Below are 15,645 nucleotides of genomic sequence, written 5' to 3' on the forward strand. Positions count from 1 at the left end.
TCAGGAAAATAAAGGTGTTTCTGGTTAATAACATCAGAGTAGCAGCATTATGAAACACTGCAACCATCCCTGTGTGGAAGCAGAGCAGCGTCCTGGAGAAAATCCTGCTGGAAGGAAAAGGTCGAGTAAAGTCCGTCAGTTCGTTCAGGTCAGTCAGAACTTTGTCAGTTACGTCACTCGTTCTGCAGAAAAGCCAAATCAGAGCAGGTAGATTTTCCCTGCATGTAGGAGGATCCATAAAGGCCAATATCACATAGTTTTGGAAAGACATGAAATCTGCTGGAGTTTTCTTAATCTAGTTATTAAACTCCGAGATGATAAGGACATTAAATCAAGTTAAATTGCTTTTAATTATGTGTCCATCATCAGCCAAGTTTTTGCTCGAGCAGCTTTTTGCTTTTGTTCTTTTGCAAATCCTTTATTTTATTTTCCAAGAGAATCAGTTTAAAACATCCATGGATATCAGATTATTATGAAATAGTTTGTATTTTTCTCCAGGTACATCTTTGTATGAATTCTTACAGTGCACCTTCCCATGTTATTTCAAATAGCAACAACAACCCAAAAAAACTATTTTATCTATATTAACGTAGGTTTGTGGAGCTAGTTTTAAACTTTCCCTTCTTTTACTTTAACTAATTTCCATCTGGTTATTTGGTGACCGTTAAAAGAGGAGCTCCTTAACTTTACTTTAATTTTTTTTTTTATTCCCATTTATTAATCAACATTTTCTCAAAGTGCCCGGGATTCATTTATTTGTTTTTAGACAGATTTCAGATCTTTAGTTTGCTTGGTTGAAACATAGATCAGGCCTTCAGTGTTTATTCTTTAAAGTAAAATAGCACGTATTTTCCCTTTTTTTATAGCTGTTTGAGACCTTGATCTCAAAGAGCCATGTTATCCATTTTAACTTAGCAATGAGTGATAGAGCAATACCAAAGAAAATGATTCCAGTATATGTGGATGTGGCTGCAAATAACCCCTAAATGCAGCATGTTATGGTTCACACATGAGACCACGGCTCAAAGTTCTTATGCAGCCTTTTTAAGAGCAAAATGGAAGCTGTTTCTGGTTTATTATAAATTATAGGTACCAAGATGTTCAAAACCTTAACTTAACCCAACTGTGAGCAAAAATAAAATAATCGGGACCCAGAGACACACAAGCAGTTTTGGTGCGAATTACGCACACACTTAAAGTTGACAGGAAATCAGGGAAGTTGCAGTTCGCATCACCACACAGAACCAAGCAGGAAAACTGCTGTTCGGTATTTGGGGGCCTTTACCCCTCTGGCAGAAAAAGGTTTTACTCACTCTCACTGCTTCAGCTGTAGGAATGAGAGAGAAACCATCTTATCAGATCCTGGGTCAGCGGTAAGACGGGGTAAAAGGGGGGGTGTCCTTCAAGCTGGATTCGCAGCAGAAGAAAAACATCACTGCAGGTTCAAGAGGGAGAGAACTCCAGTCTTCGGCCTTCTCACACACACTCAACAACACGCTGACGTCATCAGTCCACATCCATCACCCTGCAGCCACACAGACTCAGAGTCACACACATTTACACCAGCCGGCTCACATACATGCATTACCCCTGTTTCACTCACATAGCTGTAGGGAGGAGCATGCGGGATGGAATGAGGAAGCAGGAAGCATCTCTTCTGTTCTTCTGTCAGACTGAGCACAGCTGCAGCCACGTGCTCATTCCACTTTACAGATGACACCTTTAAAGTTTCTGGAGAATGATTAAACCATTGTGTTTCAAATCTCTCATCAGGTTCCCGTGAGATGTTAGCAATGCACACACAGTTCTGAGCAGGGCTGGAGACAGAGGGGGAAAGATTTTTACCTCAGTCAGCTGCTGCAGAAAAAATTTGGCTCGGGAACTCCCAACAATAGCACCCAGGATTTCCCAGGGGGTGTGTCCATGCTGTGATGACGGAGTCAGGGTTGGCCATAACTTTCACTCCATCAGGAGAAGATGTGAGACAAATGTTTAACCGACACATCAAATCTTGATCCAAAAACGTTAACCGGACCCACTTCAGACAGCAGAAATAAATGTTTAAATTTACACCCCAAGAGTAAATTACACCCAAGGGGTGCGGTCAACCATTTCTTTCACGGTGGTCCCAGACGCAGAGATTGAATGCACAAAATTACCAGACATCTTAAGCGGCACAGGAAACCCAGAAACCCTCAATTGATCTAGTTGCACCAGAGTCTACCATGAATTCAACGGTCTTACCCGACACCTCGACTTGTAGGTTTGGGAAAATCTTGTAGGCCTCAGCCGTTAAATGCGTATTTTCGCTGCTATACGTCCCAGTCTTCGTCGGTATGCATCTGCTTTCGAGCACAGAGATAGGCATGGTTAATTTAGTCAAAGTCAGAGGAAACAGCAAGCGTCTCTTCATTGCAACAGAGCGAGGGAAAACTGCAAGTGTTCATCAGTGTTGTGACCTTCAGCGGGTGTGTGTGTGTGTGTGTGTGAGCTGGGTGTGTGTGTTGTGTTATCTGTAGTTTGTTTTACATTGGGTGTCTGTGTGCTTGCAGCAGAGCAGGAGGAAAAGGAGAGGAGAGCTTTCATTTACTGGGTCAAAACTTTGTGTGTGTAAGTTACGTCACCCAGAGATGTGGAGCGTCCCCCGTGATCCATCCTTGGCTGCCATACCCCCCCCTTTCAATCTGAAGGGGCACGTTGCCGGCCCCCGTTTTGCAGGCGACGCGGACACTCAGCCTTCCAGTGTCCCAGCTGTCCGCAGATATGACATGCGTCGTGATGGCAGCCACGTCCTCGAGAACCACGCCCACGTCCACGTGGGAAGTCACGCCGTCTGGCCCCGTTTGGGTTTGGACCAGACAGAGCTGAATACATTGTCATAGCAGCCAGGTGCAGCTCTTTGTCCCCCCTCAGCAGCTCCAGCAGCAGAAAAGAGGAAACTCATCAGCAAACTTTGGCCCAGAGGTCAAAGGGGCCATTGGGTCGCGATCTTCAGCGACCTCGGTCTCCGTCCATGTTTGGAAGACCAGAATGGGTCCCAGTCGGACCAGCCACTTGACCATGGGGCATGAGTGAGTGGTGGAATCAGAGTTCAGGCCATCTTTCCTCAGAGTCACAATGGAGGTTCTGCTGCTTTTGTGAGGGGCTTTGGACTTTTTCTTTTCCTCTGTGGTCTGCGGATCGGGCTGTGGTTCGGCCTTGGGCAGGTGGCGGGACTGGGGGTAGGCAATCCAAGTCCGGATCCGGAGACGCTCCCAGCATCGTCAGGTCTGGGCACAGGAATGAGGTGTTCTGGCCGCTCGGGCCCGATGGTGGACATGCAGGTAGAGAGGATACAATGAGTTAGTTTTCAGCTGAGAAAAGTGAGACACAGCAACAGAGGTTGTCATCCGCTTATCATGGCTGTTGTCAGGTCAGTGCAGGTCAGTCTGTGGAAGGTCAGTAAGTTTTGGAAGAACTCTGGCGTTCTGTTTTCTCTGTCGACGCTCACATTCTGCGAGCCAGTTTGTTAAAGCCGCCTGATGTTTTCTAAGCGGTCCCAATCTGAGACCTTCACCCGTTTCTGTGACTTTAATTTGTTCCTCATCCTATCTAAACCTTCTTTAGTTATTTTTAATGCTGCCGGGCTCAAAGAGCCTTCAGCTGGAAAAATACCATTTTGGATCTACTCCGCACACATTTCCACACACACCTTCCCATACTTACGTTCCATGAACTCAAAGAGTTCACCGCGGGGCGTCGCCGGTGTTTTGGAGCTTACATTACCCATGTTTACACTTAAGCACGGGGAGGAATATTCCCACACCTTAGACTACAGACGTCTCTGTAGAATACGGAATAACGGCTAATCCGTCCGCCCTATCTCACTGCTTTCCAGCGAGAGACCCACTCACACCCTTGTGAAGGGATTTTTACCTGCCCAGATCTCCTAATGAGACCTTCAGGCCCGCTTCTAGCCTACGGAGCTCCCAAAATCCCTTGTGAAGGGATTTTAACCTGCCCAGATCTCCTAATGAGACTTCCAGGCCTGCTCCTAGTAAGCGGAGCTCCCAAAACCCCCCGGCTGCCCATCTTCCTACTTTTCTAAAAAGGGAGAGATGTGTGTGTGCGTGAGAGCAAATTAAAATCCTAGAGTAATTTCTCACTCACCAGACTTCCTTGACAGGATGGAAGATGTTCGAGATCCTGGCGGGCCAGTAAGGAGATCCACGAGGAGTCCCCCAGAAAACAAAAGCTGAGACGTACTCAGGTTGATCAGACACCCGTCGTAAAACCCGAAACTGACCACGCAGGAGCACTTCTGACACCAGGTTGTTGAGGCAAAAAGTTACTCTGTCAAGGAATTAAGAGTCTGGTTCTGAAGTGAAAAATGATTACAAGTTTATTGAACACAGGATTAAAATACAAAGAATAGAATGAATAGGAAAAATAGAAAGAATAGAATTGCAATTCCTGAGAGACTGTTCAGAGGTCTGACAGCACAGAGATCTGAACAGAATCTGATAAGAAACACACATGCAGCATCTTTTAAGCAGAATGATCACGTCACAGCACATCATGAAATACAAACAAAGAGATTGTCTGTTCCTCACACAGGATTAGACACTTCAGCAAACCTAATGAGCTTTTTTCAGTTTATTGAGCACGTAAACAACCCCAGTGCCCGGCTGGGTCATCCTGAGGCGCCTGGCTGGTATCAGATAAGTCACACAGGTCAGAGCGAACTGTTCTAAAGAATGCATCCACATTTACGATAGCAACAGGCTACTCAGTATTAAACTCAATTACCAAGAACTTAAACAAGCTGTTTACCCTGAGAGGGATCAGTAGACATAATATAGTAAAGGGAATAATATGAAATTTCCACAACAGTCTCTTGGAGTATATATATCTGCTTTCATTTCTTGCAAACGATTAAAAATTTTTAACCTCTTTTCCCTCCCTCCTCCATCTGCTCTGGAATCCCTGCAAATACCAGGTTCTCTCTCATGCTCCGCGCCTGCAGATCGATCACCGTTTCCTTAATCTTCTTATTTTCCTCCGAGAGACGGGTCAAGCCCTCGGTGAGGGATTTTACTGACTCTCTGAGACCAGCATTTTCTACAGCCAGAGTTTCCACTTGCTTCTGGCTGAATTCTAGTGATTCAAGTAGCGCCTGGAACTCCTTGTGGAGAATTTCTACCAGGCTCAAACGCGCACCAAAACTACTGAGTTTCTTATCTATAGAGATCAGAACATCCGTTGAGTCGTTCCCCGGTGGTGAAATAGCTCCAGGTGAATCCTCATTTCGCTGTCTTTTGGACTTGGATGAAGTGGAGGGGGTGGACGTGTTGTTTGGTTTCCCCATGATGAGTCTGTCATAACAACGATCTATAAAATCTGTCAGGCTGGCCAAATCCTCCCCGCTGTTCTCCAGAGTGTACCTTATTAAAGACACTATTTTTCTACTTTAAAGAATATTTTGATTAGGCTGGCACAAAATACAATTGAATGAAAGTATAAATGTTTGGGCGCGCCTAGTTTGAATCTGCCGTCTCCCCGGAACTACGTCACCTACAGCCTTAGCGTCACTTACTTGCCACCAGCGTCACCTACCTGCACAGCCACTCTGTTCAGATCTAACAGAAGTGACCAAAACCATTGTAAGATTCATTCCTGTGCTCCTTAAAAGTACCTCCTCTGTCAACAGTGGGGAATTTTCAAGTAGGATGCAGCGTGAGCTGGCAGCAGGTAAAAGGGCATGCCAGTTGCCAGGTATACAAACTGGCTCTTGGAACGAAGAGTGTTACTGACAGGCAGGAACCTCAGCTGCTGTGTGAAGCAGAACCAACTAGGTTTAGGTGGCTATAGATAAATGTGGTCACACAATATAGACTCTGGGACCAAACTGTTGTTGAAAGACTGGACTGTTTCATACTCTGGAGTTGCCTAAAGGCAGAGGAATCAAGCAGGTGTGGGAATACTGTCCAGAATGTCTTGTCACTAAGGGACTACATTGTTCTCCAGGGGGACTTTAGTTCTCATATCAAATCAGATCAAGTTTTATTTATAGAGCACTTTTCATGCACAAAGCAACACAAAGTGCTGTATATAATAAAAAAAATAAATAAAAACAAAATTTAAAGCCTTCACACATCAAAGAATATAACAAAAAATTAAAAGGCACTCCTCATAGTAGTACACGCACACAATCACACACAATCACACACATACAAACAAAAAACATCATTCATCCATCTTTTCATTCATTCAATAAATGGGAACACACCCCAAATTTACCTTTCAGTCTGGACATAGGTTTAATGAAGCGCATTATGAGCAGGATCCCCCCACCCAGAGCGACTAAAATGATAGGACCAGATAGTCGTTACACAGATCACTATTTACTGTCTCTGAACTGAATGTAAGTACAAAAATAATAATAAAATGAAAACATCTGGCTTGATGCTGCTCTTCTATTGCCATGTGGGCAATGGAAGAGTTAGTGTTCATGGTAAGGCATCTTTGCTCCATGCCTTACCATGAACACTAGAGAGAGAGAGAAATCCCCTCCCTCAAAGTTTCACTTATCTCAGCATGTAAACTCAGCAAGACGAGCAGATTAAGAGTCAAAGCAGAAAGGGAGACTGGAGCAGAGGTTCATAGAAAAATTGATGGGAGATTTACAATAACCATGGCATAAAATGTAGCTATGTTTTTAATATCCATTAACTTGTTGAGTGTATTCAGACTCGTTTTCTTTCCGCCTCCCTTTTACTGAATAACTTGGGGAGCATTTGGAAAGGTGGAGAAGACAAGAAGTCAATAGATCTGGACCATTTAAATGTGGACTTTCAGGCTGTTTTAACTTTTCTCATATTCATGTGGACTTCTTTATCACAATGACAAGCAAGTGGAAGCTCCTGATCTTCAGTGAGTCATGTCATCTATTTGCAATATATACAACAGCTGAATCATCTTTTTCTTTTTTTTTTCTTTTTTTTGTGGTATTTTTGAGAAAGTTGTAAAAAATGTTCTGCGGTTGTAGACAGGAAACCAAATACTTAAGCTCACTCAAAACTTTGAACAATATGTATTTAATTATTAACTAATTGGTAAATTAATGATGTAATTAAGTGTATATGTCCAGAATAGGATAAGTTTAAATGTTTGTTGAAATTAGTTAAAAAATGTGATGTTATGTCTGGTAATAGGCAGGTCGGTTAAAATGCATTTGGGTCGAAATTCTCTGTTTCATTGTTTCAAAACACTTAACATTTCTGGTTTAATTGGTGTAGCCTAACGAACACTTTGACTTCCTAACAAAACATACTTCTATTTCTTTCTGATTATATATATATATATCAAGAAGTAATGGACTATATCACAGAATAATGGTTTCTTGTTTGTTTACAGCTTTGTTCTTTTCCCTTGTCATGGGCGAAGTGGAGACAAAATGTTCTATCGGGTATACATCGGATTCATTGAAAGGCTGCATTGGTATGGAAAATAAATAAAAAAAAATAATATAAAAATACATTAGAGTCTAAGAACAACCAGCACAGTCTCACTTTTAATTGTGTGTAATGGTGATCACGCACTAGTATCATTCACTCTAAGAAATAAACCAGCATCTAGAAACTGGAGATTTAATACATCATTACTTAAAGATCCTGAGTTTATAAGCTACTTCAAAAGAGAATGGTCTTTATATCTAGAAAACAACAACTTACCAGAAACCTTAGCGTGTGTTCTTTGGGAAGCAGGAAAAACAGTAATGAGAGGGAAAATAATTTCTTTCTCTTCTCATAAGAAAAAGAAGGAAACTTTTAGAATTTCAGAGTTAGAAACAGAATTGAATCCCTAGAGGACGTTTACCATGTCTCCCCAGAAGAACACATACTGAATGCCATAAAAAAAGCTAAACATGAACTTAAAATAATAGATAAAAAGACACAACTAAACACAACATATGAGAATATTGATCAATATCTTTGTAGCATCAATCTTCCAAAATTAAAACATGAAAATAAAATAACCTTGGATTCACCTCTTTCAGTCGGCGAACTCCATGAAGCTCTCCAGCATATGCCCAACAATAACGCTCCAGGTCCAGATGGTCATCCAGCTGAATTCTATAAAGAATTCTGGACAATGCTGGCACCTATGTTCTACTATATGTTATTAGAAATAAGAAAAAACAAAACAACAAAAAATACCTTAAAATATTAACCTAGCTAATATTACTCTATTAAAACCAGGAAAAGACCCGACACTTCCATCCAGTACTGTCCAATTTAATTAAGAAATGTAGATTTTAAAATGATCAGCAAAGCTCTGGCCAGAAGGATAAAAAAATGACCCCTCTAATAATACATCATGACCAAATGGGCTTTATTAAACGTAGACATTTCTCTATTAACATGCACAGATTAATTAACGTTATAGATTATTCTACTCTACATAATCTGGAATTCACAGTCATTTCTTTAGACGCAGAAAAAGCGTTTTACTGAGTAAACTGGAAATTTTTATTAACAACATTGAACAAATTTGGGTTTGGGTCATCTTTTATAGACTGGATAAAAATATTATATAACAACCCAAATGCATGTGTGAAAACCAATGATCAAACTTCTCCAAGCTTCTGTTTACAGAGAAGCACCAGACAGGGCTGCCTGCTTTCTCCTCCACTTTTTGCTATTTACTGAACCCCTAATGCCTAATACAGGTTTTAAAAAAGAAAATAATAATTGTGTGTAATGGTGAGTGCATATATGTCTATAAAACACAAAAAACAAAAATATTCAAAGATCAGGAACTCACTATATTTTCTGGGCTCCGAATCTGTTTCATATCTACACCCGTGTCTTAGAGTTGAACGATCTCCCCGTTTAACTTCACATTAAAATGTTACAAATACAAAATTCACAACTACACTATTTTAAGCTATTACACATTTTCTTGTGAGACTGGGCTGTGTTTGCTAAATACTTTAGTCAAATAAATTTGTTTGCTTTATTTTTCATCAAAGATCAATGAAAAATATACAATTATTCAAGCAGCCATTCATTTAATATTCTTTTATTATCAATTTCTGTTTCTTCTAATAAGATGTTGATGAATGTGACATGATGCCTGATATCTGTGGAAAAAATGCAACTTGTACTAACACAGCAGGCAACTACTCCTGCCAGTGTACTGATGGTTTTGAATCTAAATCACCTATATCACCTGGATTACCTATAACATGTCAAGGTAAGTTATCTTGAATCAGTGGGTGCAATGATTATGATCTTTCATAAAGTTTATTTCCTACAGTTAAAACTCAAACATAATGTGTCCTTCTCTCTTCCTTTAAGACATAAATGAATGTATGACCACCATCAACATCTGTGGACCTAATGCAACATGTAACAACACAATGTCGCATTATTTCTGCATCTGTCAAAACGGCTTCAACACCTCTACTGGAGTCAAAGAATTTAATCATAGTGACAATGTGACATGCAGAGGTAACATGATGATGATGATGATGATGATCTACTGTGCAGCAGTTTCAGTGTGATTATCAATGCATATAAGGTTGTGATTGAGGGTTAGTTTCCTTTCTCCCAAATTTTCTCCTTTTTCTTTTCATGTAGATATTGATGAATGTCAGCAAGACAACATTTGTGGTCTGAATGCATCATGTTTAAACACACAAGGCAGTTTTTACTGTGTCTGTAATCCTGGCTTCAGACTGAAATCTGGCAAATCTAACTTCACTGATGATTCAGAGCAATGCCAAGGTGGGACATAAAACTACAAAACATGTTAACATACAATCATATCTATAATGTATTTGGTCAAACAACAATTTAAATCATAGTTTTAACTTGTTTCTTAATTTTAAATGTATCATGTGTCCACCAGGACATTTATTGTAATTGTTCTGACTATAACACAAAAAATGTGATCACTGACCTGTCCTTGTTTTCCCAGCAGCCATTATAAAACTTGTATTCCCATTGTAATTAATAGAGTAATGTAGACTGTAACATGGGTCATCAAATACAAATATTGCATCAAAATTTCTTTTTTATATCCAGAACTGAACTGTGATATGTTCAAAGATGTGAACAATCTGAGAGAGGTAACTCTACACCAGAAACTCATTCATCTAAAATGAACATTTATTTAAATGTCTGATGTCTCACACAGTTATTACATCTTCTCTGAATTCCTCTCACAGACACTTGCCATTGCACAGGATTATTTCATGCAGCTGAATAAAACCTGTCACAATCTCACAGAAAGCAAGAATCCAAAAGAGATGGATGGAGAGGACTTACTAAAGGTACAAATGACTGACAGAAATATCTCACTGTGAAAAGAACAGAAAAAACTTCAAGTTTCCCCAACCAGAATAGAAACAGGAAGTGCTACCCCCACAAGCTCTATTAGATGGTGTTCAGATGTACTTGTATGCGCTGCACAAAACTAGATTATTTATACAATGCTATGCAGCCTGAAAGTCTGGTGTCAGTCTATGTATCTTGTTTTCTTTTCACACACTTATGCTGCTCCTCTTCTCCTCCTCTCTTGTGGTTGCAGGGTCTGATGTCCACAGTCGATGAACTCTTGTTCAGTAGAGCTCTCAATGGAAAAAAGAAAATCTCCACTTTTCTGGACTTAATGGAGCATGCCCTGAGGCTTATAGGACCTTTTCTTTCAACCCCAGTAACAAAAAGATCCTCCATTTACACAGGTTTAAATTAACTGAAATAACTTGAATTTCAACAAATTAAAACTTAAGATTTAAACCTAACAATTCAAACTTGAAACTGTTTTTTAAGTATTATCTTTAAACATTCAATTAGCTTATAGATTATTTTCCCACTAATCTATGCATTTTGTACAAGTAGTATATGTTCATTCAAGCTTACATTTATACTTGTGTCCAGAAATGGAGTTGTTGGTAGAAAAAGGGTCAGTCCTGCCAAAAGGAACAAGGACTTTATCATCTACGCATGCTCAACTAGACATTGACTTGGAAGTGGCTGCAGGAGATCCCTCCCATTACCCTGGTAATGATCATGCCTTTGAATAACACATTTGTAAACATCTGAATTTAACCTGTTAATTCTCTTTTTTCCTGCTGTGCAACAGGCTTCACAACAGTATTATTACTAAGTTATTCAAACCTGGAAGAATATGCAGATGGCTTCTTTAGTGCGATGAAATCAGATGAGAAGCAAAGTTATAAGATAAACTCCAAAGTGGTTACTGTCACAGTCAGTAACAGAAACACCAGGCACCTAAAAGAGCCAATCATTTTAACTTTGCACCACCTTGAACAGGTAAAAAGGAAAGACTATTAACCTTCTGTTTCATATGATTCTTCTTTGCAAGACGAATATCACAATTATGGTTTTGGTTTTTGGTATGTTTTTTGTTTTACAGTCAAATGAAACTTCTCACACCTGTGTGTTCTGGGATTCTTCAGAGAATGAGGGGACATGGTCATCTCATGGCTGCAGTGTTGTGGAGTCTAACTTGAAATACACTGTTTGTTCCTGTAACCACCTGAGCAGCTTTGCTGTGCTCATGGCCCTCTATGAGGTTGAGGTAAAATATCTCTCACATAAATGATTTTTTTTTTTATTTAGCAAATTCTAAAATTTAAATCCATTTTGGTATATGCTAATGAAAATGTTCTGTCTCCTAACAGAACAAGTTTGAGTTGCAGCTGATTACCTTGTTGGGCCTCTCCCTTTCATTAATTTGTCTGTTCATCTGCATCCTGACGTTCTCATTGATCCGCTCCATTCAAGGCCCAAGAACCACCATCCACCTGCACCTTTGCATCAGCCTCTTCATTGCTATCCTTATATTTCTTGCAGGCATTTCTCAGACGGAGAACAGGGTAAATACTGTAACAGCTTGATGACTAAATGAGTTCATTAAATGTCTACCACCTACAAAATATAGTAGAGTGATAGATCGAATTAAAGTAAGCCACTAAATGATACATCCATTGTTAGTCATTAAGTCAGCAAATCATTGTTTGTCTTTTCAACTTCCCTTCTTCCCTTTTCACTTCTGCCATGCTAATCTTTATCTCTCTCTCCCTCTTAGGTTGGCTGTGCAGTGGTAGCAGGGATGCTGCATTTTTTTTACCTGGCAGCATTTTGCTGGATGTGTCTGGAAGGCATACAGCTCTTTAGGATGGTAGTCCTGGTCTTTAACACCAACTTTAAAACCCTCTACATGATGGCCGGTGGCTACGGAGTCCCAGCTGTAATTGTTGCTATCTCTGCATTAGTTAATGCTAAAGGATATGGCACTGAGAAATAGTAAGTTTCCCAGATACCTTGATCTCATATTCATCCAGATTAATCTCTTCATTTTCGTATATAATTTATACTCTAATCTCAAGTTATACTGTTATATATTCTGCTTAAAAAATGCTCCAATGCATTACAGTTGTTGGCTAAACCTGGAATCCATTTGGAGTTTCTTTGGCCCTGCCTGTGTCATCATCTTTGTAAGAATTAAAGAAAATTTAGACAAATTATGTCCTGAAAATTTACTGCAGTTCTCTTTTAAGACTCTTTGCTCTTGTCTTTCAGGTGAACATTTTTTTCTTTCTCATCACTGTGTGGAAGTTGGCACAGAAGTTTTCAAGTTTGAATCCAGACCTGGACAGCTTGCAGAAAATAAAGTAAGTTACCCCTGAGCCATGAGCTGTCTGCAACAATCTGAAACATATTATAATGCACCATGAGTCACACTTTCCCATGTAAAAAAAATAGAATTTCTTTTATTGCCTCACCTATAAAGTCAAAAATGGGTGTTACTAGTTATGGTGTCTTAACTGCCTAAGTGACCTGCATGCATCTTTATTACCTCCTACAGGGCGTTCACCATTACTGCAGTGGCTCAGCTCTGCATACTCGGCACTATGTGGATCTTCGGTTGTTTCCAGTTTGAGAAGGGCACTATCGTCATGTCTTACCTGTTCACCATCTTTGGCAGCCTTCAGGGGGTTACGTTGTTTGTCATGCACTGTCTGTTTTCTAAACAGGTTTGTCATGGTTCTTACATCTAAAAAGGAAGAAAAAAGAAAGTTATAAAAGAAAGAAGCTTCGCTACATCTTAATTAAGTTTGCATTTTGATGATGATTATTTTGTTTTATTTTATTTTTTTTTTATTATTATTTTTAATTATAGGTGAGAGAGGAGTATGAAAGAATCCTGTCTCGAATCTGTGCTCCTCAGAAGAAGAAATATTCAGAGTTCAGTTCCCACTCCAGCAAAGAAAATGTAAGCAATTGTTTCTTTTCTAATGTAGTGGTTCTTTGCTAAACCAGGGATGCATTTTTACTTACAAATTAAGCAAGAGAAATATTAAATCAAACATGATAGTTAAACACTTCACCTGAAATAGATTTAATAGAATTTATACCATGGTTTGGGTGAATACTCGATTCTGATTGGCTATAGGGTGTCCATTAAAAAGTAATAATAGACACCTATAAAAGAAGTTCCGGCCAAATAGACTTTTGTTGTAAATTATTGCACTGACTAAATGCTAGTTGGTATACGTGGCAACAGAAACTCAGACGCCAGGCTGCAGACGCGCCAGATCTTGTCGGTGATGGCACATCGCTGTGACAGCAGCTTGCAGGCTTACTGGGCTCCGTCAGTCCAGGAGAAATGAGAATGGAGCAACATTTTGTCGTCCCGCAATGTCCCAACCAGCAGTGGTCAGGGTCCACAAACGTTAAATCTCCATCCTTCAAACACCACTATGGACACACCAGTATCTTTATGAGATGTCGCGATCAACGGCAATGTTACATTTAATTTTTAGTAGTTCGTCACCTGTCTTTCTTTCTTAATTACCTTACTAACGTACTTATTTGATATAGAGTGAATGGTGGATAATATTTCTTGCAATAAAAACAATGTAAGAAACTATCTGTGGACTTTGAAACAAAATGTCGCATCATCCTCTGCACACACACAAGCTGTAAGAGCTGAACCCGCCCTATGAATTGATGTTAACTGCGGCCGATCGAGCTGCAGGTTCTCTGTCAGAGCCGATTACCTTGACAACGCATTACAACGAGCGATATAAAAATGGTCCACTGAGCCGCTTCTTGTGAAAAACTTATTATTTAAACAGTAAAAAGACAACATTACCGTATTAATAATTGATTTAATATTTATATCTTTCGTAAATGACCATGGTATAAGCAGGATAATGCCCTTCGAGGTGTCCATTATCATAAATTAATAGACGACGCAGAGGCGTGAACCGTCCGACGCAACCGACCGACGCGTTAACTGTTAAATTCAAAATGCCCCTAAAGACACACGTGGTTGTTTTTCAAGGTTTGAAGCACAGAAATAATAGCTGTGTAAAGATGTGCATTGCCATTTTCAGATCTTGTCTTATTCATGAAATATAATTCACATTAGTCCAAAGTCACAAACTAAAATTTATCAATTTTTCCATCTTCAGGGATCCAAAAGCACCCAGGACACAAAAGAGTCTCACATTTGAGGAGATGAACCAGAACTGGAGACAAAACTCTGATTGACTAAAGACTGGTATTTCAGACGTGGTGTCATCTTCTGTCCTCTCATAGCCACTGCACCAACTTGTTGTACTACAACATTTTGTAAATAATGAGCAAGTCTGTGTATTTTAAGATAATGGATTAACTATTGGATCTAAAAAAAAACATTCCACTGTTTTATTATGCTAACATATTATGTTTATTTTGTGTATTCATACTATATATAAAAGTCCTGCATATTTTCATATTTTAAGAAAGCTATTACCTTGACTCATATTTAAAATGTAAAGATGTGCTTAGGCCTGTCGCGATAAGCAATAAGTCAATCAATTGAACGATAAGAAAATAAGAGCACGATAAGTTTGCCGGCCGCGATAATTTTTATTAGTCCTCCCTTTACCATAAACTGTGTATGACAATAGGTTTCACTATGGCGTATTTCGACTCAACGCTCTGGTTTGTTGCGGAGTGATCTCTCTGGTGTCATACTTGACTGCAGCATGTTGCAGCACGAGCCGGTAAGCCGCATTTGTTTTGCAGGGCTGCCAACACGCAATGGCCGTGAGACTTGCGCATTTAAGTGGCTTCTCACGCTCTCGCGCTAAACCTCCGATTCTCATGCTGAAATATGTAAATAAGTCGAATGGAGAAATAATAGATGCAAGCACCTCCTCTTTTATCATTTCGCTGCTCCCCACATGTAAGCAGAACACACACATCTAGCTTACGACGTCAGTACAAAGCCCCCACTTCCTGGTCTACCGTAATAACCCCTGTAATCCGCAGGCACATTACGCAAATAGAGTCAGCCTATATACTAGCGTATTTGACAAAATACACATTAAGAGCAATGCCGGCTAATCGAGAGGTTTGGGAGGATTCCCAGTGGGCTGCATTACTTTTGGGCCGGCGTCCCGGCTTATGTGAAAAAGGCGCTTTTATTTATTTAGTTTATTGATCTTTGAAAATGTGTACTTGCATTATTATTATTATATTAGTTGAGAATGGTCTCAAAATGACACATTAGCGCTTTGAGCAATATTATTGTTTATCGCGATAATTTCTGAGAAAATTTATCGTACAGCTAAATTTGTTA

The 15,645-nt window shown here is 39.7% G+C and overlaps 1 protein-coding gene across 1 annotated transcript in view; it reads left to right on the forward strand.

Annotated features, from left to right (window-relative positions):
- LOC121652522 (adhesion G protein-coupled receptor E5-like) overlaps positions 1–14,835 on the forward strand; it is a 53,244-nt gene extending 38,409 nt beyond the window's left edge. The window contains exons 4-19 of the mRNA XM_042005320.1: positions 9,094–9,237; positions 9,342–9,494; positions 9,624–9,770; positions 10,071–10,114; positions 10,214–10,318; positions 10,576–10,729; positions 10,926–11,048; positions 11,131–11,321; positions 11,425–11,589; positions 11,693–11,887; positions 12,100–12,317; positions 12,448–12,508; positions 12,594–12,685; positions 12,880–13,048; positions 13,195–13,287; positions 14,492–14,835. Coding sequence (XP_041861254.1) covers positions 9,094–9,237; positions 9,342–9,494; positions 9,624–9,770; positions 10,071–10,114; positions 10,214–10,318; positions 10,576–10,729; positions 10,926–11,048; positions 11,131–11,321; positions 11,425–11,589; positions 11,693–11,887; positions 12,100–12,317; positions 12,448–12,508; positions 12,594–12,685; positions 12,880–13,048; positions 13,195–13,287; positions 14,492–14,533 — 2,096 coding nt within the window. The 3' untranslated portion in view covers positions 14,534–14,835. The remainder of the gene's footprint in view (positions 1–9,093; positions 9,238–9,341; positions 9,495–9,623; positions 9,771–10,070; positions 10,115–10,213; positions 10,319–10,575; positions 10,730–10,925; positions 11,049–11,130; positions 11,322–11,424; positions 11,590–11,692; positions 11,888–12,099; positions 12,318–12,447; positions 12,509–12,593; positions 12,686–12,879; positions 13,049–13,194; positions 13,288–14,491) is intronic.
- The last annotated feature ends 810 nt before the right edge of the window (positions 14,836–15,645 follow it).

This window comes from Melanotaenia boesemani, chromosome 2 (genome assembly GCF_017639745.1).
Source record: "Melanotaenia boesemani isolate fMelBoe1 chromosome 2, fMelBoe1.pri, whole genome shotgun sequence".
Taxonomy (NCBI): domain Eukaryota; kingdom Metazoa; phylum Chordata; class Actinopteri; order Atheriniformes; family Melanotaeniidae; genus Melanotaenia; species Melanotaenia boesemani.